The sequence below is a fragment of the Ursus arctos genome, unplaced genomic scaffold (genome assembly GCF_023065955.2).
Source record: "Ursus arctos isolate Adak ecotype North America unplaced genomic scaffold, UrsArc2.0 scaffold_36, whole genome shotgun sequence".
Lineage (NCBI taxonomy): Eukaryota > Metazoa > Chordata > Mammalia > Carnivora > Ursidae > Ursus > Ursus arctos.
Genome location: NW_026623050.1, coordinates 6,862,242 through 6,882,650, shown reverse-complemented (window position 1 = coordinate 6,882,650; position 20,409 = coordinate 6,862,242). Strand labels below are relative to the sequence as shown.

The window sequence follows — 20,409 nt, the reverse complement described above, 5'->3', positions numbered from 1 at the left end:
AAGAAGAGATGGAAGATATAAGCATATAGAGCAGTATGGGCATGGAAATTAATGACGTGGTGAAGTCATAGTATTGTCTGATGAGGGAGGAAAAGTGTCCCGGAGGCGCTGATACTGGAAAGTTAACATTTAGTTCAAGTTTTGAAGAAGGTTAAGACCACGTGTGGAGCTTTAGTCTTTATTCTTTAAGGTAATAGGGAAATCGTTGAAAATTTTTAAGCAAAGGAGTCCTATGGTTTGATCTATTTTCCTCCCACTACTACTTTATTTAGATCTGTTTTTTCCCCACCACTACTTTATATTTGTGGAATGCTTAAGTTCATCAAGTTTTTATTTAATCCTCCCACCATTGTCTTGTGGCAATGAAAGCGATTTCAAGAGAGTAAGGACAGCAAAAACTGTTTAGAAGCTCTTGCAATGTTTCAGACAAGGGATGAAGGCTTGCTTGAGTTAGAGCAATGACAGAACAGATTCAGGAAGCATTCTGGAGGTAGACTCAACCTAACTTAGTAATTATAGATAGTACCTGGGGATAATAGTAACTGCCTTCCATACCAAATACACCCACCTTTACCTCCCTTTCTTCACACCCCTTCCTTAGAGCATCTGCAAACCCACAGCCCCTCTTGGCTGAATGAAATCACATGTGACTTTGATCTTTCATTAAAATGAAATTCCGGTGGCTGTGTGGTTGTCAAACCAGAGAAACCCCATCTGTAGAAAGATTAAGAAATTGAGAGACCAAGAAAGTGGGAGAGAATGAGACAGAAAGGAAAGAAATCTGTTTTCCAAATCTTTCCAATTTCTCAGGAGCCCAGCAGCACTTACTGTTTTTGAGATCTATGAGATACTCCTACATTCAAATAAATCTTCCTTCCATTTCTTCTGCTTAAACCAGTTCGAGTAGTTTTCTGTTCCTTTCTTCCAAGACAACCCACTAAACCCTTGGATATAGGACAAACTAGAGTTCTTGCTAGCAATCCGTATGAATATTTTTAAGTGTGTAATTGAAAAGTTTTGGATATATCCTAGATTACAGTCCAGTGACCTATCTGAAATCTTATAGAGGTAACATCTAGTAAAACCAAAACTTAATCATGAGAAACCTAATCTTTTGTCTCAAGGATATAATCTCCTGGCATAGTCAGCCTGGAGCATAGTAAGGGAAATCCAGAAAGGGAAACCCACTGTCATGTCCAAGTGATCCAATTGAGTAGTACAAGGATGATCCAGTATTGGGAAATCTATTATAATTGACCATATTAATAGGTCAAGGAGAAAACCCATATGGTTAATTTCATCATTTTGAAAAAGCATTCAATAAAATTCAGCATAAATTCCTCATTAAAAGGAATTAGATGTTTCCTTAGCATGATCAAGAAAAAAACATAGATATTCCAAACAAGCTGCCATTGTCTGCTTACTGGTGAAATGTTAGAAATACTTTCATTGAAACCAAGAACTGAGGCTGCTGGCTGGCTCAGTAGGAGCATGTGACTCTTATTCTCGGGGTTGTGAGTTTGAGCCCCATGTTGGGTGTAGAGATTACTGAAATAAAAAAGAAACAAATTTGTTTACTGCCACTATTATTTACTGTTGTTCAGGAAGTGTCACTGGGTGTAATAATTAAAGATAATAAAACGTGTAAATGTTAGGAAAGATTTACAGATATGATTATATACCTGGATAGTTTAAGGGACAATAAGAAAGTACATTAGTGTAACCAATTATGAAATATAAAAAGATCAGCACATTATTAAGTGTTAATAACTAATTAGACAACGTAATAGAAAAAGAACCTGTTCACAGTAGTAACAAAAACCGTAAGTGTCTAGGAATAAACTTTTAGAAATGTTCAGGACCACTATGGAAAAATTTCTAAAACCATCTTCCCAGAGGAGAAGGCTCAAAATTACGATGTTGAAAATTCAACATCAACAAATTCCCAGTAGAAATCCCAGTGTGATTCATGGCAATCACCATTGGTTGCCTATCCAATAGCCATTGCCTTTCTTTGTGGCTAAGGGTACCTACTATGTAGGAGGGATGTTCACTAGTAAGATTTTGGATGACTTTGCCTCCATCTGTATTCTTTTGTATATTATTTGAATTTTTGGTTTGAATTTATCTCGTCTTTATTATGATAATTCAAAAATAGTAACAATATAAAATGCCTCGGAATAAGTCTAACAAGAAAAGTGCACATCCTTTATAAAGGAAATTTTAAGATATTAATGACAGACACAAAACAGGAAAGCATACTATTGGAAGACACAATATCTTAAAGATACCAGTTGTCCATGAATTGTTCTTTAAATTTAATATAACATGATCTCAGTAAAAATTACCTTAGAGTTTTTGGGGAACAAAACAAGCTAGTTTTTACCTCTATATGATATAAAAGCTAGAAGAGCTAGGAAAACCCTGAAATAAAAGGGCCTGAACTGACCAGATATTAAAACATATTATAAAACTATAATAATTACAGGGCTGCCTGGGTGGCTCAGTTGGTTAAGCATCCGACTCTTGACCTCGGCTCAGGTCATGATCTCAGGGTTGTGAGATGGAGCTCTGTGTCGGACTCTGCGCTGAGTGTGGAGCCTGCTTAAGATTCTCTCTTCCTCTCCTTTTGCCCCTCCCCTGCTCTCTCTCTCAAAACAAAACAAAAAACCCAAAACAAAATAAAAAAACCCTATAATAATTACAGAGGACTTGTATGATAAGATAGGTCAATAGAATAGTTATATCAGTGTCTTAGTTTCCTATTGCTGCTGTAACAAATTACCACAAATGTAGTGGTTTAAGATAACAAAAATGTGTAACTTACAGTTCTGGAGCTCAGAATTCCTAAGGGGTTTCACTGGGCTAAAAGCGAGGTGTTGGCAGAATTGTGTCTCTTCTGGAGGTCTTACAAGAAAAATCTGTTTCCTTGTCTTTTCCAGTCTCTAGAGGCATCTACATTCTTTGGCTCAAGGTCCCTTACCCCCTCTTCAAAGTCAACAATCACTCTGACCTGTTTCCATTATCACATCTCCTTCTCTGACTCTGATATCCTGCCTTCCTCTTATAAAAACCCTTGTGATTACATTGGGCCTACCCAGCTAATCCAAGATAGTCTCCCCATGTCAAGATCCTTCAATAGCTCTGTAGAACCCCTATTGCCATGTAAGGTGACATTCACAGGTTTCAGGATATGGACATCTTGGTGTTGGGGGGGGGGGTGGCTACTACTCTGCCTACTGCACTGAGATACAAATACATGGAGAAATCTAACATATGATAAAAAAGTCATTACAAATCAGTGGGGGGAAATTGCCTGTTAAATGGTGCTGGGATAGCCACATAGCCATCTGGAAAAAAAAGTAATTTGGATCCTTGAACTAAATGTTAGGATAAATATCCACTTGGTTCAAAGATATAAATGTAAAGTATTAAACCATAAAAGTTTGAAGAGAAACCACAGATCTTACAGTGGGGAGAATCTAAATATAACACAAATTCAAAAGCCATAAAAGAAAATATTGATATGGGGTGTCTGGGTGGCTCAGTTGTTGTGAGCCCCGCGTAGGGCTCCCTGCTCAGCAGGAAGCCTGCTTCTCCCTCTCTCACTCCCCCTGCTTGTGTTCCTTCTCTCTGTATCTGGCTCTCTCTCTTTCTGTCAAATAAATGGATAAAGTCAAAGGAAAGGAGAGGAAAGGAGAGGAAAGGAGAGGAGAGGGGAGGGGAGGGGAAGGGAGGGGAGGACATTTACCTAAATATCTTTAAAATTTTAAATGCCAAAATCTATAATAAAGTCAAGTAAAATCACACATTAGGGGAAATTTGGCACACAACTATCAGTTTTTAAAAAATTTTTAACATTCAAATTCAATTAATTAACATATATTGGCTTCAGAGGTAGAGGTCAGTGATTCATCAGTCTTATATAATACCCAGGGCTCATTACATCATGTGACCTCCTTAATGTCCATCACCCACTAACCCCATTCCCTAGTCCCCCTCCCCCCAGCAACCTTCAGTTTGTTTCCTATGATTAAGAGTCTCTTATGGTTTATCTCCCTCTCTGATTTCGTCATTTTATTTTTTCCTCTCTTCCCCTATGATCCTGTTTTGTTTCTTAAATTCCACATGAGATCATATAATTATCTTTCTCTGATTGACTTATTTCACTTAGCATAATACTCTCTAGTTCCATCCATGTCATTGCAAATGGCAAGATTCCTTTTTTTTTTAATGGCTCAGTGGTGTTCCTTTGTATATATCACATCTTTTCTTAATTTTATTTTTTTAAAGATTTTATTTATTTGACAGAGAGAGAGAGCACAAGCAGAGGGAGCAGCAGGCAGAGAGAGGGAGAAGCAGGCTCCCCACTGAGCAAGGAGCCCAACTCGGGACTCGATCCCAGGACCCTGGGATAAGTACCTGAACCAAAGGCAGACACTTAACGAACTGAACCACCCAGGCATCCCAACTGTGCACTTTAAAAGGTGAATTGTATGATGCCAATTATATTTCAGTGAAGTTGTTTTGAAAAAAAGGAAGTTAAAAAAAATAAACACAACGCAGAATACTGGTCCCCAACCCTAGTGTTTCTGATTCAGCAGGTCTGGGGCGAAGCTGACACTACTAGTCCAGGGACTATACTTTGAGAACCACTCCATTAGCTCATAGAAATGATAGTTTCCTGCCAAACTTCATATAGTTTTCTTTTACTGTCTTTCAAAGACATAGATATAAGGATAACTATGGTTTGTATCTGGTTCTTATACTCAGATCCTGACATATTTCAGTCTTATCTCAGTTTTTGAATAAGTGGGTGTTTCTGGAAGGAGCTTCCTTTGGTATATCTTCAAAGGTCTATTGAATACATGATAAAAAAAAAAAAAAAAGCCCCCCAAAACCCTCTTCACTTCATAAAGAGACACTGCTTAAAAAGATTTCACATAATAAACTTTTTTAATAGTGCAAAAACCAATCTGCTTCTAATCAGTGAAGGAACAACTTCCAAAAAATTTTTATAAAAATAGCCAATCCTTTGAACAAACACAAATGCAAATAATTAAGTAAATATTACAATTATGTATCTAAACCCAGGAGGCAGAGATCATAATTATAAGCCAAACCATTCTTAGAGTTGGTCCATTCCAGGTTTCCAAAATGGATAAAACAAAACCTCTACTTTTCAGGTTTACAGAAAAGAAATAAAACAACTCCAGTAAGAAAACTAATTTAAGTTTCATGGAAAACAGACCATATTGGTGACTTTACGTTTTTCAAGGAGTTCACGGAAATAAAGAACATCTACATCTTGATTTTTATGAAAAATAAAGTTTTATGTTGACTTTTGAAGGTTAAAAGACCATGTGATCTTTTTGACCAATAGCTCAGAAGTAAAAGCCAATTCAAGAGCAAAGATAATATTCATTGGACCCATAGGACTTTAACCTGATCCTAAAGTATAAAGCAAAATTTTAAGATGAATTAGTTTAAAAATGCAAATATACTCTAGTTTAGAATTAAATAGAAACAAAAATCATGATTAGGATTTGACTAAAGTCTGGGTAAAAGTTTTCTCATATTTCTTTATCTCACAGATAATACTGATCATTCAGTATCAATGGATATGCTTGTTTTTGTGTATGAGAAGGTTGTGGCTTCAGAAACCAAAACTCACATTAAATTCATTACTACTGCTGGAACTTGACAAAACTGGTGGTTTTTAATGTGATAAATTGTTTGTACAATTATTTAATAGAAAGAGACCGAGAATCTTGCTGTAAAGCATCCTTCAGAAAGATGGAAACTGCCCAGACAGAAGAGTATCTCTATACAGCTCTATGTATTTCTATATATATATATCTCCTTACTACATCACAAACACACAAAAAATTAATGTATTTACATATACGTATGGGGCCAAAATTAATTAACTTTCTCTACAAAATTATACTTAAGAAAATATTAATAGACATTATATAATAAAAGAAGGCAAGGCCCTCAAAAAAGATGGCAACCATTTGAAAAGCTGAGCGCTACTGCTTTTTCTTAACATTTTTGCAATGGAGGGAAAAAAGGATGAATAGTTTGTAGACAGATATATTTCTATTCCAGAAATACCTGCTAGGCAGAAGTCAGGCAACTTAAAAATCATAGTTCTATATATGAGCAAATGGCTAATGTTTTTGTCAGTGGTGACAGCTCCTCTTATACTTAAGTTACTTCTCAGGGCTTGTCCTATGTCAGAGAGCACAACTTTAATTAGAAGAAATTTTCCCTAAGTGTTCTACTATTTAAACCTTTTGTAAAAAGATGAGCAGGTTGATAACATGCTATTTGAGGCCATCCATCATTCCTGACTGCAGAGATTTAAAAACTAACCATACAAATTAACTATAACGTCATCAGAACGAATTTTACTAGGCTACTTTCGATGACCTAAAGACAAAGATTAAACAGCAATGGATACACTGACATAATGTCATTATGAAGTGCACTGTGCTTGGCTGTTACAGCTATAGTCCATGCGTCTAGTGGTAGAAATGACAGTCCTGAAGCAGATCTTGGTAAATTTGCTTGACTACATTCTTTAGGTAGTTGTCCTCCAGTGGCACTTTAGCTAGAATTGCAGTGATTTCATCTTGGCTGCAAAGAACAAAAGGTTCATTAATTTTTCTGGAAACTTATCTCCATTTCATTGTAATTCATGTTTTTGGGGATGGTCTTTGAGTCTCTTAGGAAGCACAAATAGGCATTTCTAGAAATAGCCTGCCCAATTGGAACTAAGATTCCAAAAACAAGGCCTAAGAACAATTCTTCATGAACTGTGAGATATCTTGACTTAGCTAAAAATCTAAACTGTTGGTGTTTGCTGATGGATTTGAGATGGGTGCATTCTAAACTTGCCATCTTACAAACTGTTAGCAGTGTGTCTAAAAAGTCACAAAATAAATAGTAGGAATGAAATAATTGAGAAAAGCATTATGACTGCACAGCTTTTTAAGTGATTATTAAGTGATAAGTGATTATTCTGTTTTTAAGGCCATAAAAATTGTTTATATATGATCTGGGCTAAGCTTATACCCATTTTTTTCCTTCTTGGTTCCTGTTTAGGCAAGAGTATTCAAAAAGTAGAGCAGGTATAAAAGAATAGACCAATGGTCTCCAGCATCCCCTGGAGCTAGAAATGAAGGTCACTGACTTTAAAAGAACACATTTTTCAAAATGATGTCAGAAAGAAGTGATATTTGGCACTCACTATGGATTATCCATTACTGGTATATCCAATAATGGTATATCCATTATTTCTGACCACTTTGAGAGATCTTTCAAATTATATAACATAGGTAAAAATGTAGTTAGGAGCCCTATCCTGCTGGCCCTTTACTTACCCAATGTTTCCAAGGTGATTTTGAATGGAGAAAGGTAATGGGACAGTTGGAAAATGGACTGAGAGAGGCAAGGTCATCTCAAATTTTGCAAATGCTGTAGAGCTGGAGAATAAAAGCCTCAATCTATAAAAGACAAGATCCTCAATTAAAAATACAAAACAAAAACAGAATGAAACAAATACATTTTCCTTTTACACTCACATGTGAAACCTAGGTGATACATTATTTCCTTGTCCTTATCAAATGGACAGTCGGTAAAAAATCTGGAACAAAGTATTATTAGTAGTAGTATCACTTTCATTGTTAGTCATAAAACTCATTAAAATAAGTCATCTTAATAAATTTTTTAAATATTTTTTTTAAAAGACTTTATTTATTTGACAGAGAGAGACACAGCGAGAGAGGAAACACAAGCAGAGGGAGAGGGAGCAGGCCTCCCGCTGAGCAGGGAGCCTGATGTGGGGCTCGATCCCAGGACCCTGGGATCATGACCTGAGCTGAAGGCAGACGCTTAACGACTGAGCCACCCAGGCGCCCCCATCTTAATAAATTTCTTTTTTTAAAGATTTTATTTATTTATTTGACAGAGATAGAGACAGCCAGCGAGAGAGGGATCACAAGCAGGGGGAGTGGGAGAGGAAGAAGCAGGCTCATAGCGGAGGAGCCCGATGTGGGGCTCGATCCCACAACGCCGGGATCACGCCCTGAGCTGAAGGCAGATGCTTAACTGCTGTGCCACCCAGGCGCCCCCCATCTTAATAAATTTTTGACGAATTATTTACTGTCATGGGTTGAACTATGTCCCCTCCTGCCATCCATATGTTGAAGCCCTCGCCTCCAGTATCTCAGAATGTGACCTTATTTTGGAAATAAGGTAATTGCAGATTTAATTAGTTAAGATGAGGTCCTACTGGAGTGAGATGGTCCCCTAACCCAAAATGATTGGTGTCCTTATAAAAAGGGGACATTTAGACACAACCATGCACACAGGAAGCACATCATGTGAAGATAAAAGCAGATACTAGGATTATATATTTATAAGCCAAGGTATGCCAATGACCTCCAGCAAATCACTAGAAGTTAGGAGACAGGCATGGAACAGATTCTCTTTCACAGCCCCTCAGAAAGAACCAACCTTCCTTGCTAACATCTTGATCTCAGACTTCTAGCCTCCAGAACTGTGAAACAATAAGTTGCTATTGTCTTAAGCTACTGAGTTTGTGGTACTTTGTTATGGCAGCCCCGGGGAAATAATATACTTACTCAGTATTAGTCACATCTATGTTCATTAGGTTATAATTTGGTCCCCATCTCTTTAAAAACTCAATTTCCTCTCCAAGGAGTCTACAACGGCTCACTACCAGTGAGATTTCTTGAAGCATCTGGGGAAAATTGGGGGAAGAAATTATGAAAACATTTCAGTTTTTAGTGGCTCTTTTATATATATATATATATATATATTTTTTTTTTAAGATTATTTATTTATTTATTTATTTATTCATTCGACAGAGAGAGAGACAGCCAGCGAGAGAGGGAACACAAGCAGGGGGAGTGGGAGAGGAAGAAGCAGGCTCATAGTGGAGGAGCCTGATGTGGGGCTCGATCCCATAACGCCGGGATCATGCCCTGAGCCGAAGGCAGACGCCCAACCGCTGTGCCACCCAGGCGCCCCTTTAGTGGCTCTTTTATAAAGAATCCCTTGAAGTTAAACAATTTAAAAATTTATAGTTTCAGGATCTAATATTAAATATATGACATTTCAGTTCGCTTTTTGGGACAGATAATGTAATTTTCCTTCAAAATACTTCAGTTGGATTTACCTTGGGTACTTGATGCTGTGTTGTACATTTCTTCTTCCAGGATTCCTGTTCCTCAATGTATTGAAAAATAAGCTTATGAACTAAAAGGGAGGAAGGAGGAGCTTTATCCTCTGAGGAAGGAAAAAAAAAAATCAAAACAGGGTATTACTTATTTTCAAATATCTCCTATACATAAGCTAGAAATACCTTCAAACTACGAGGTGTCTAAGTATTCTCTCCATTTTATTTTCAAGCACATAAATCAACATATATATATAGCAAACATACACATTCTTTTTTTTTTTTTTTTTTTAAGATTTTATTTATTTGAGAGAGAGAATGAGTTGGGGGCAGAGGGAGAGGGAGAAGCAGACTCCTTACTGAGCAGGAAGCCCGATATAGGGCTCGATCCCAGGACCCTGAGATCATGACCTGAGCCGAAGGCAGACGCTTAACTGACTGAGCCACCCAGGCGCCCCAAACATAGACATTCTTATAAAAACTCAAGCCATTATCATACACGGAATAGAACTTGGTTAGAAGCATGAGTTTAAATATAACCTAAACGAGTTTAAATACTGCCTTTCCTTACAACCTGAGGGATCCTAAGCACACTTACTTCTTTTGAGCTATAGTTCCCTAATTTGTAAAACAAGGAACACTTACCTCAAAGTGTTGATGTAAGTAATACAAATGCCTGATATAGTATGAGTACTCAGAATGGTAATTTTTGAATTATGGATCTAGCTATTATTAATCATTGCTTAAAATCTAGTAATTAAAAAAATAACTTCTTTTAAACCCTACCCAATATTTAGAACATTAACCAAGCAATTTTATGTCTAATACACATTTCTAAGGACAAATTTACTATTATTATTGTTTATATTTATCTTCGTATATGAAAGAGTTCTCAAGGAGCAAATTATACTTGTAAATATTCAACAAATTTTTAGTGGATAAGTGTTTGGACTTACCATCTAACAGAGATTGAAAATTCAGGTCAACAATCTTCCTATAAGCCTTGTTCAGGAAAGGGAGACCAACTAGGAAGAACCGGAATAAGAGTAGTTATATATATATATATGTATATATATATATTTTTTACTATTTATTTATTTGAGAGAGAGTGCACCCATGCAAGTGGTGGTGGGGGGGGAAGAGTGGAGGGAGAGGGACAAAGGGACAAGTAGACTCCATGCTGAGTGCAAAGCCCCACACAGGGCTCGATTTCATTTCATGAGCTGAAATTGAGTGTGATGCTTAACTGACTGAGCCACTCAGGCACCCCATTACTTCTTTTTATTATCTGATTTTAAACCACATACAACTCAGTACTTTAGAATCCTACTCTTTCTGGTTAGCAGGGGTTTTTTTTAATATAGTCAGTTAAAAGTTAAAGACGTGTCTTTTTTTCTTTTTTTTTAGATTTTATTTATTTATTTATTTGACAGAGAGAGAGAGACAGGCAGCGAGAAAGGGAACACAGGCAGGGGAAGTGGGAGAGGAAGAAGCAGGCTCCCAGCAGAGGAGCCTGATGTGGGGCTCGATCCCAGAACGCCAGGATCATGCCCTGAGCCGAAGGCAGACGCTTAACGACTGAGCCACCCAGGCACCCCGATGTGTCCTTTTTTTTTTAAGATTTTATTTATTTGAGAGTGAGAGAGCGTGCATGCATGAGTGGGAGGAGGGGCACAGAGAGAGGGAGAAGCAGGATCCCCGCTGAACAGGGAGCCCCGATGTGGGGCTCAATCCCAGGACTCCGAGACCACAATCTGAGCCAAAGGCAGACGCCTAACTGACTGAGCCACCCAGGTGCCCCTAAAGGTGTATCCTTGAATCATATTATTCTTTGTATATGGTAAAGGCTCTCCCTGAGACCGCTGACCTACATTTAGTGGCAAGTCTTTGAAGGAAATTTAAAGTGTAGTACATTTATTATAAATTTGTCAAGGCCTCTTCCTTGAAAACTTTTGTGCAAAGACACTATTTTCAGGCATGATATTAAAAAATGACTATGATCTCTTCATACCTACTATCTTTTTACAAACACAGTGAAAATGATTTATGCTCTTAGCATTACAGTAATGAGTAGCCAGGAGAGCTGCTTCCTCTTCCAAATTCTCGAGTTATCTCCTGTCTCTCAAATTTGGATTTTTTTCACTTTGTTGAATATTTTCTATGTATTAGGCACTGGAGATACGATAGTGAGACAAAACAGACACAATCAATTTATATTCTCAAAAAGCTTATAGCTCAGGGGGATATACAGATAATTACATAAATAAACACCAAAAACTACAATCAGTGACAAACTATTAAGGAAAACTGCAGGAAGCAATAAGAACATATACACTAGGAGGGCAAATAGCAGAGGGAGTGGGTAAAAGGAGAATCAGGGAAAACTTTCCTGCAAAAGTGGTAACTGAGCTGAGCTCTTGAGGATTACTAACGGAAATTTATTTAGTGAAAAGGGGGTACTATGGTCTGAATGTTTGTGTCCCCCAGCAAATTTATATATTGAAATCCTAATGCCCCTGTGATGGTATTAGGAGACGGACCTTTGCAAACCATTTACTAGGTCATGAGGATGGCACCCTCATGAAGGAGATTAATGCTCTTATAATAGAGACCTTAAACAGTTAGCTTGGCCTTCCAGCACGTAAGGATACAATGAGAAGTCTGCAACCTGGAGAAGGGCTTTCACCTGACCATGCCGGCACCCTGATCTTGGACTTCCAGCTTCCAGAAAAATAAGAAATAAATTTCAGTTGTTCAGTAACTACCCAGTTGATGGCATGTTTGTTATAACAGTCCAAATGGACAAAAATAAGGGAAAGGGCTTCCAGGCATAAAAAACATCATTATGAAGGTCCTGAGGTAGGACGGAACATGATTGTGCACGAAAAGACCAGGATCTTTTAAGGAAATGAAAGAGGAGCACCTAGGTGGCTCAGCTGGAAAAGCATGCAACTCTTAATCTCAGGGTCATGAGTTCAGGCCCCACGTTGGGTATAGAGCCTACTTTAAAAAAAGGGGCGGGGGAATGAAAGAAATCCATGTGCCAAAGTGCAGAGAATAGTTTAAGATGAGGCAGGAAAAGGAGGAAAAATTCAATGCATGCAAGATGTTATAGGCCATAACAAATACTTTGATCATTCGTCTAAGAATATTAGGTTCATGATCAGATTTCCAACAATCACCATAGCTATGGGGAGGAAGATGAATTGGAGAGGAAAAGGAGAGGATTCAGAAAGGCCAAGTGTAATGTTATCGTAGCCATTTGGTTAGAGATTATTGACAGGAAACAGAGAAATGTGGGTCAGTATTAAGAAATTAAAATCTCTAAGTCTTATTGATGATTAGATGTGCCTGATAAAGGATAAAGAGGTACAGAGTGATTCCTAAGTTCTATTTTTTGTTTATTTATTTATTTTAAAGTAGGCTCCATGTCCAATGTGGGGCTTAAACTCATGACACTGAGATCAAGAGTTCCATGCTCTACTGACTGAGTTAGCCAGACACCCCTAATCCCTAAGTTTTAATTTTGGACCTGGACTGAAATTGATGGTATTATTATTATTTTTAAAAGATTTTATACATTTATTTATTTGGGAGAGAGAGAGAGAGCATGAGCAGGAGAAGGAGGAGAGGGACAAACAGACTGTGTGTTGAGTGCTGAGCCCCATCCCAGGACCCTGAGATTATGATGTGAGCCGAAACCAAGAGTCAGACGCTCAACCGACTGAGCCACCCAAGTGCCTCGATAGTATTCTTTGAGAAAAGGAACTTTTAAGGAGAATCGTGTGTGGAGGCTGGGAGACTGTGAAGTTTGGTTGGCCGTATTGAAACTATTTCAGAGAAAAGACCTAAAGACACTGACAGGAGACTCTCAACAAAACAGCTAGAGCTCAGTCCAGTCACCATATAGTGATTCTACCTACTTTGATAAGCCTACCAATACACACAGAACTTGCAACTAACTTTTCAGGGTAACTTAAGCACACAAAAAAGTTAAGAGTCATCAGTCATTAGAGTAAATCCTCTATCACAAAACAGAGATGGAGAAAAAGAACTCAGAGAAAACAGATGCAAATAGCATGTTGATCCATTATTTGGAAATGTAAAATTTCTATGATGCAAATAGCATGTTGATCCATTATTTGGAAATGTAAAATTTCTATCATTTAATGTAACTCAACAAAGGTCAACTTTCACTAGTTGAATTTTTATTTTATTCTTTATCTAATAAAATAAAATTCAATTATCACAAATTTAAGTGATCACCTCTTCTAAGATTTTCAGCAGTGCTTTCATTATGTCAATAGTTATTATTGTATTAAAATAAAGAATGGACTCTTTAGTGAGTTCAGCCATGCATTTTCCTGTTGAAGAATTATCTTACTTTTGCTACTCACCTACTGTCTCTCCAAAGGTGATGGTAAGTTCTATTGTGTCATAAAGAAAGGTGAATATAGCTTGATCATCACTCCACTCTATGACTTCCCACTCAGATAAGCTGGAGAGAAAGAAAGAGAGACCAAGAATTTTTTTCTGAGGTAAAAGAAGAGAGTTAACTTCTGATACCACGCAAACAGTACCAGCAACAGCTGAAGTTTTTCTACTGGCTTAGGGGACAATCAATATTTTGATTTAAATACTGTGAATGTACAAACATGCTTTTGAAAGAAGAATTAACTCAATTTTGAATTGTATATCAGAGAAAACCCAAGTTTAGGCAACAGATATTTTAAAATTATAATTTCATAGCTTTCCCACCTGTATACCTTCAGCTTGATGTTGGGTACATTAACTCTTTTTGAGAATATATTGTACTATAGCTTAAAACAGTGATCCACATTACAAACACATGTCAACTGCTGTGACAGGTTTAGACAACTACAAAGGCACGGGATAAAACACAAACTTTTATGACACCTACTTTTCCTTACCTCAACTGATCCAGTAGCTCTTCAATTTTATCTGTTTGTTTTTGTACAAAGTCTATTTGAGCAAGGGTCTGTTCTTTCTGTACTTCCAGTTCTAAAAGATTTCTGCAAATCGAAGTAGGTATTACAGCAAGATAAGGCTGGGTTGTCAGACAATTTGGACTCCATTAAAATAAAGGTTTATGACAAGAAGTCACAGGCTAGATAGCTCCCCACTGAAGTGAACGGCATCCATTTTTGTTTTCTTAGGTATCTTTCCTTCTTTCTTTTTTTGATAAGCATTAATCTAGAAATGTGAGTCTAATTAGGAAAGGCTTAAATCAATGGTTCTCAAAATTAGGATCCACGAAGGTATCCTTGAAGGTTTGCATATTCTCTAAGATTATTAAAATTTACTTTTTTGTTTTGAAGATAAAATATAAACATAATGTAGATCATACGAATGCCCACCTTAAAACGGAGACATGCCATAATCTTGATGCCTGTGTTTGGTTTTGTTTAGTTTATTAGTGCTAAACAGAACTTATGCCTTGTTAGTCATTTTGCTAGCATCAATTTAATTTTAGCCAAACATTATCACCTGTCAAATTAATGTTGTCAGTTGGAATTTTACTTGATTTGTCATTTGTATTTGATTCATTTTAGTCTTACAGTTAAATAAGATCCATGACAATAAGAAAAATATACCTCATTTTATACTTACTTAAATGTAATATAAAAGTACAATATAAAAACAGCTTAATGCTAGGTTTATTTTCTTCAAAAGGATCCTGATATTATTCAAGCTTGAGAAATACTACCTTGGATTAATGCCCTGTAAACAGTAAGTGCTTAGTAAATGTTGTCAACTTAGATAGGTCAAGTTCAAGGTGGAGCAGAAGCCCTGAGTCGGTCTTAAGTCAATACTCATGTGTCCACTCTCCTCCAGTTTTTGGAGGTAGGAAGTCATTTAGTCTTGTAAAGTTTAGCCTATTTTCTAACACTCCAAATGAAGGCTGACCTTTGGAGCTCTTCTTCTTCAGTTTTCAGCTGTTCCAGTTCTTTGGAAAGAAAAACAAAACAAAACAAAACAAATTTATCAGAACAGACACATTGCTACAAAAATCATCTATTCTACTGAAAATTCTGTACCACTTAATCTCACCTAAACAAAGAATACATTGTTTTTCCCCCATTTATCTCCTTAATTCAGTTACCTTTCTTTTCTTTTTTAAAGATTTTATTTATTTATTTATTTATTTATTTGAGAGAGAGAAAGAGAGACAAAGAGAGGAGCAGAGGGAGAGGGACAAGCACACTCCACACTTAGCGCAGAGCCTAATGCAGGGCTTGATCTTATGACACTGAAATCAACACCTGAGCAGAAATCGAGAGTCAGATGTTCAAACAACTGAGTCACGCAGGAGCCCCTTCAGTTACCTTTCTCTGCAGCTCTCATTTCAGAATCCCATTCTTCCAAAGGACTGTCTTTCTCTTCATCCTCCAAATTCTTAGTTTCTAAGTAGGCGATGTGCATTAGAATAACTCAGTCAAAAATAACCAGAGATGAGAAAAAAAAGATGGTCCCAAAATGAAGTGTTAACAATATTTCACAAACACTCATCATTCCCCATTTTCCTCACCAATAAAGCAATGAGCTATAATTATAATTTCATACAAAGACTTGCTTCTAGTGGCAGACAAGTGAACTTTGAGCCATATGGCAATGATCTCCAACAGCAACTTCTCAGGGGCCACTTTGAGGTGTAAATTGTTTATATATAATTTGCATACATCAAAGTTATTGTTAGGCAATCCCATGGACAAGAAGCAAGACCAGATACACATATACAAATGCATGCATGCACATTTTAAAATTTTAATTTGTTTTTGAAACCTTGAAACCTTATCCTTAAAATCCCTTTCCCTTCTCACATCCAAACCAAGTTTAGATTTTTACCTCAAAAACATAATTTTTTTTAAAGATTTTATTTATTGACAGAGAGAAAGAGAGAGAGAGAGAGAGAGCACACACAAGCAGGGGGACCAGCAGAGGAAGAGGGAGAAGCAGGCTGCCTGCTAAGCAGGACCCTGGGATCATGACTGGAGCTGAAGGCAAATGCTTAACTGACTGAGCCACCCTGGCATTCCTGTTCTTTTTAATAATTCTTCTTCTTCTTCATTTTTTCTTTTTAAGATTTTATTTATTTGTCAGAGAGAGAGAGAAAGAACACAAGCAGGGGGAGCAGCAGGTAGAGGGAGAACCAGGCTGCCTGCTAAGCAGGACCCTGCGATCATGACCTGAGCTGAAGGCAGAAGCTTAACTGATTGAGCCATCCAGGCGTCCCTATTCTTTTTAATTCTTAAAAATATTTTCTATTTTCTCCTTAGTTCTTTATATAAAATTATTTTATAAGTCAAAACTCCTTAAGAGGCCTTCCTTGGCCAGCCCCTAAAGCTGACATCTCCAGCTTTATCTCAAATCATGTTCTCTCTTAAGCTGTCTCTATTCTAGCCACATTGGCCTTATTTCAGACCCTTGTACTTGGTATATTCTTTCCCATAAGAGCTTCTGCATGTGTATTCATATTCAATAGTCCACTCTCCCCTCCTCACTTTAACTCTTCCTCATTCTTCGATCTTAGCTTAAATGCCACCTCCTTCGAGGGAAGCCTCTCCTGACCGGACTAGGTTAGATTTCTATTTCAGGACCTATTTCAGTACCATGTAACCTCTCTTTTGTAAGCACTTACCATGTAACCACTTACCATAAAACTATTTAATTCTTTTTTTAAAAGATTTTATTTATTTATTTATTTGACAGAAAGAGAGAGACAGCCAGTGAGAGAGGGAACACAAGCAGGGGAGTGGGAGAGGAAGAAGCAGGCTCCCAGCGGAGGAGCCTGATGCAGGGCTTGATCCCAGAACGCTGGGATCACGCCCTGAGCGGAAGGCAGACGTTTAACGACTGAGCCACCCAGGCGCCCCACAAGATTTATTTATTTGAGAGAGAGAGAGAAAGAGAAAGCATGAGTCGGGGGAAGGGACAGAGGGAAAAAGAGAAGCAGATTTCCTGCAGAGCAGGGAGCCTGAGGAGGGGCTCCATCCCAGGACCCTGGGATCATGACTTGAGCTGAAGGCAGCCATTTAACCGACTGAGCCACCCAGGCGCTCCCTATGTGTTTAATTCTCATATCCTTTTCTAGATGAGAAGCTCCACAAAGCCATAAAAGTTTTTGGGTTTGCTGTTTTTTTTTTTAAGATTTATTTATTTATTGGGGCACCTGGGTGGCTCAGTCGTTAAGCATCTACCTTCGGCTCAGGGTGTGATCCCGGCGTTCTGGGATCGAGCCCCACATCAGGCTCCTCCGCTATGAGCCTGCTTCTTCCTCTCCCACTCCCCCTGCTTGTGTTCCCTCTCTCGCTGGCTGTCTCTATCTCTGTCAAATAAATAAATAAAATCTTTAAAAAAAAAAGATTTATTTATTTATTAGAGAGAGAGAAAGTGCCTGTGCGCAAGTGAGCATGCACATAAGCAGGAGAGTGGGGGAGAGGGAGAGAGAAACCTAAGCAGACTACACGCTGAGCTGGAGCCCAGTGTAGATCTCAGGGTTGTGAGATCAAGACCTGATCCTAAACCAAGAGTCGGACTCTTAACCAACTGCATCACCCAGGCATCCCTAAGTTTTTGTTTTTTATCACCATAGTATTCTTAGCACTGAGCACTGTACATGGCACATAGTAGGTACTCAGTGTATTTGCACAAGGAATAATGAAGAAATGAGAAAGAAATAGAGAGCTATTTGTTAGTGGGTCCTAGAGAGGGAAGTGTGGTTTTGGTATTTTTAAAGATAAGAGAGAGGTGAATATATCCTTCAGAGAGGAGGCAGGGAGGTTGAATATATAAGAGATAAGGAAAAATCAGTGATATGAAATTCCTGAGAAGATCAGACGGGATGGAACTCAAAGTTTAGGTGAAAAGATTGGTCTTAGGGAAAAGAAGAATGGATGAAAGAATGGATATAGATATATAAAAGTTTGATTTGTTTGGCAATAAAAGTTTAGAAGTTGTGGCCTAATAGCTTCTATTTGTGTGTCTGTGTGAAGTAGAGAGAAAGGTAATGACAAAGGGGCAGGGGGCAATCTAAGATTATGGAATTCATATACTCATTATCAATGCAGTGCAGAAAACATGTCCTAGGCACTTACTCAATACAAAGCATAGTACTAAGAACTCTGAGGGATATGGAGAAAAATAAAAGCTGATCCTTGCTTCCATGGAGCTTACAATTTAGTTAGGGAGATAAACTACACAAAAGTAACTATAACTACAAGTAGATGTATAGCTACTATAAGGACTAACAAAATCGTTATAGGAGCTCAAGGATGATGACTACTTTACTAGAAAACAGGAGAATGCACTAGCAAAGACAAAGTGGCACTACTGCATAGAGATAACAAGATTTGGTTGGAATTTGGGATGCATAATAAAAAAATAAAAGTAAATTGCTTAAGAAAGGAAGATCTAAAAAGGACTGGAGAAAAAAAATGATTGTAGAGAATGTTAAATGTCAAGCTCCGGTGTTTGGACTTTATTTTGTTATAAATGGAAAGACAAGTTTTTCAAGGAAGTAACATAATGAAAATGTTTTCATAATTATTTAATCTGGCAGCAATGTGCAGTTGGACAGGAAAGAGACAGAATGAAGTTAAGAGTGTAGATAGATTAGTTAGAAAATTTGAAATAGCATGTCAGAATTAATGACAGCCTTAACGGGAATGGGAAACAATACAAGAGATGCTGAAGAAGTAGATATGACAGGACTTGATAAGACAAACTCAAAGACAAAGAAAGTTTTTAGCTTTTTAGAGTTTATAACAATAGTGATGCCTTTAATAGAGATAAGAAACATCATAGGGAGGGGCGCCTGGGTGACTCAGTTGTTAAGCGTCTGCCTTCGGCTCAGGGCGTGATCCCAGGGTCCTGGAATCTAAGCCCCACATTGGGCTCCCTGCTCTGCTGGGAGCCTGCTTCTTCCTCTCCCCTCCCCCCCCCCCCGGCTTGTGTTCCCTCTCTTGTTGGCTGTCTCTCTCTCTCTCTCTCTCTGTCGAAAAATAAATAAAATCTTAAAAAAAAAAAAATCATAGGGAGAGCAAGTTTTCAGGCTTTATTTTGGAAATGGGAGAAGACAATAAATTCCATTTTATTCACACAGAGTTTAAGGTGCTTAATGACATTTTTGCATAGAGGTTCAGCAGGAAGCTAGAAATGTTAAGTTTGGAACCCAAGAGAGAGGCTAAAGATGCCTTCAGTCAGAATAATTATAAGCTACTCAGGGTCAAAATCTGTGTTTATATCTTTTTTTCTGATGCTAAGCACAGTATCAGTTATGCAATAGGTGTTCAACAAATGATGAATTTAACTGAATTTGGGAATCATTCATACAAACACAAATATTAAAGCAGATGAAAGCATTAAGGGAGAGAATACAGAAATGAGTAGATGATAAAATTTAAATGTCTACACAAGAGGTTAGAGAGAGACCAACAGAAGGACCAAAGGGAATACTCAGGAAAAAAACATATAGTCAGGGTAGTGTCATATCACAAAGGTTCAGGGAGATGAAAGTTTCAGAAAGAAAATAATCAGCAGTGTCAAATGCTGAGAGGTCAAAATGGTTAAGGACCAAGAGCTTCCAAATTTGATGATTATGTGGAATTTTGTGATCTTTGAGAAAGCAGTTTCAGGACAGTAATACTAACAATGCGGGATTATGAGAGGTCAAACTGAAGGAGAGATAATTTTCAAAGAAGACAGTAAATTCATCTATTTAAAAAAATAAGATTATGGTCTAGATTATGAAGAGCTTTCCAAAGAGATTTATTTATTATCTTGGGCATCTCTTGTTGATTGTGTTACAGAGTTTTATTTTGCTCTTATTTAATGTCTCAAGTTGCTAATACAAGGCTTTGGCATAAGTGATACCAGCAATCTGTACTGTAGGGAGGCATTTACATAAAATTAAATTTTCTTTTGGAAAAGTATTCAATATACATTACCTATTTCAACCTCAGTGAGACTGTTCTCAATCTTCTTAAGTATGTTGTCCATCTCATCTATCCTTATCTGAAGTTTCTCCCTCTCATTCTAAACACACAATATTATATTGTCAAGTTAAACCTCTAAACAAAATATTTTAACATTATAAATGGTTAAACTTGCTGACATACTGCTGTATCATGAACAGGCAAATCTTAAAATGAAGGTCAAATCTTCAAGTCTGGACTTAAAAT

At 37.5% G+C, this 20,409-nt stretch overlaps 1 protein-coding gene across 2 annotated transcripts in view; it reads right to left on the bottom strand.

Annotated features, from left to right (window-relative positions):
* Positions 1-4,937: 4,937 nt before the first annotated feature.
* Positions 4,938-20,409, bottom strand: part of KNL1 (kinetochore scaffold 1) — a 61,995-nt gene continuing 46,523 nt past the window's right edge. For both annotated transcript variants that reach the window (XM_044377524.3, XM_057306222.1), the window contains exons 17-26: positions 20,176-20,263; positions 15,556-15,633; positions 15,137-15,176; positions 14,140-14,241; positions 13,606-13,706; positions 10,165-10,233; positions 9,209-9,318; positions 8,652-8,770; positions 7,389-7,511; positions 4,938-6,642 (exon numbers count right to left, since the gene is read on the bottom strand). In XM_044377524.3, the coding sequence (XP_044233459.2) occupies positions 6,528-6,642; positions 7,389-7,511; positions 8,652-8,770; positions 9,209-9,318; positions 10,165-10,233; positions 13,606-13,706; positions 14,140-14,241; positions 15,137-15,176; positions 15,556-15,633; positions 20,176-20,263 (945 nt within the window). In that variant the 3' untranslated portion in view covers positions 4,938-6,527. The remainder of the gene's footprint in view (positions 6,643-7,388; positions 7,512-8,651; positions 8,771-9,208; positions 9,319-10,164; positions 10,234-13,605; positions 13,707-14,139; positions 14,242-15,136; positions 15,177-15,555; positions 15,634-20,175; positions 20,264-20,409) is intronic.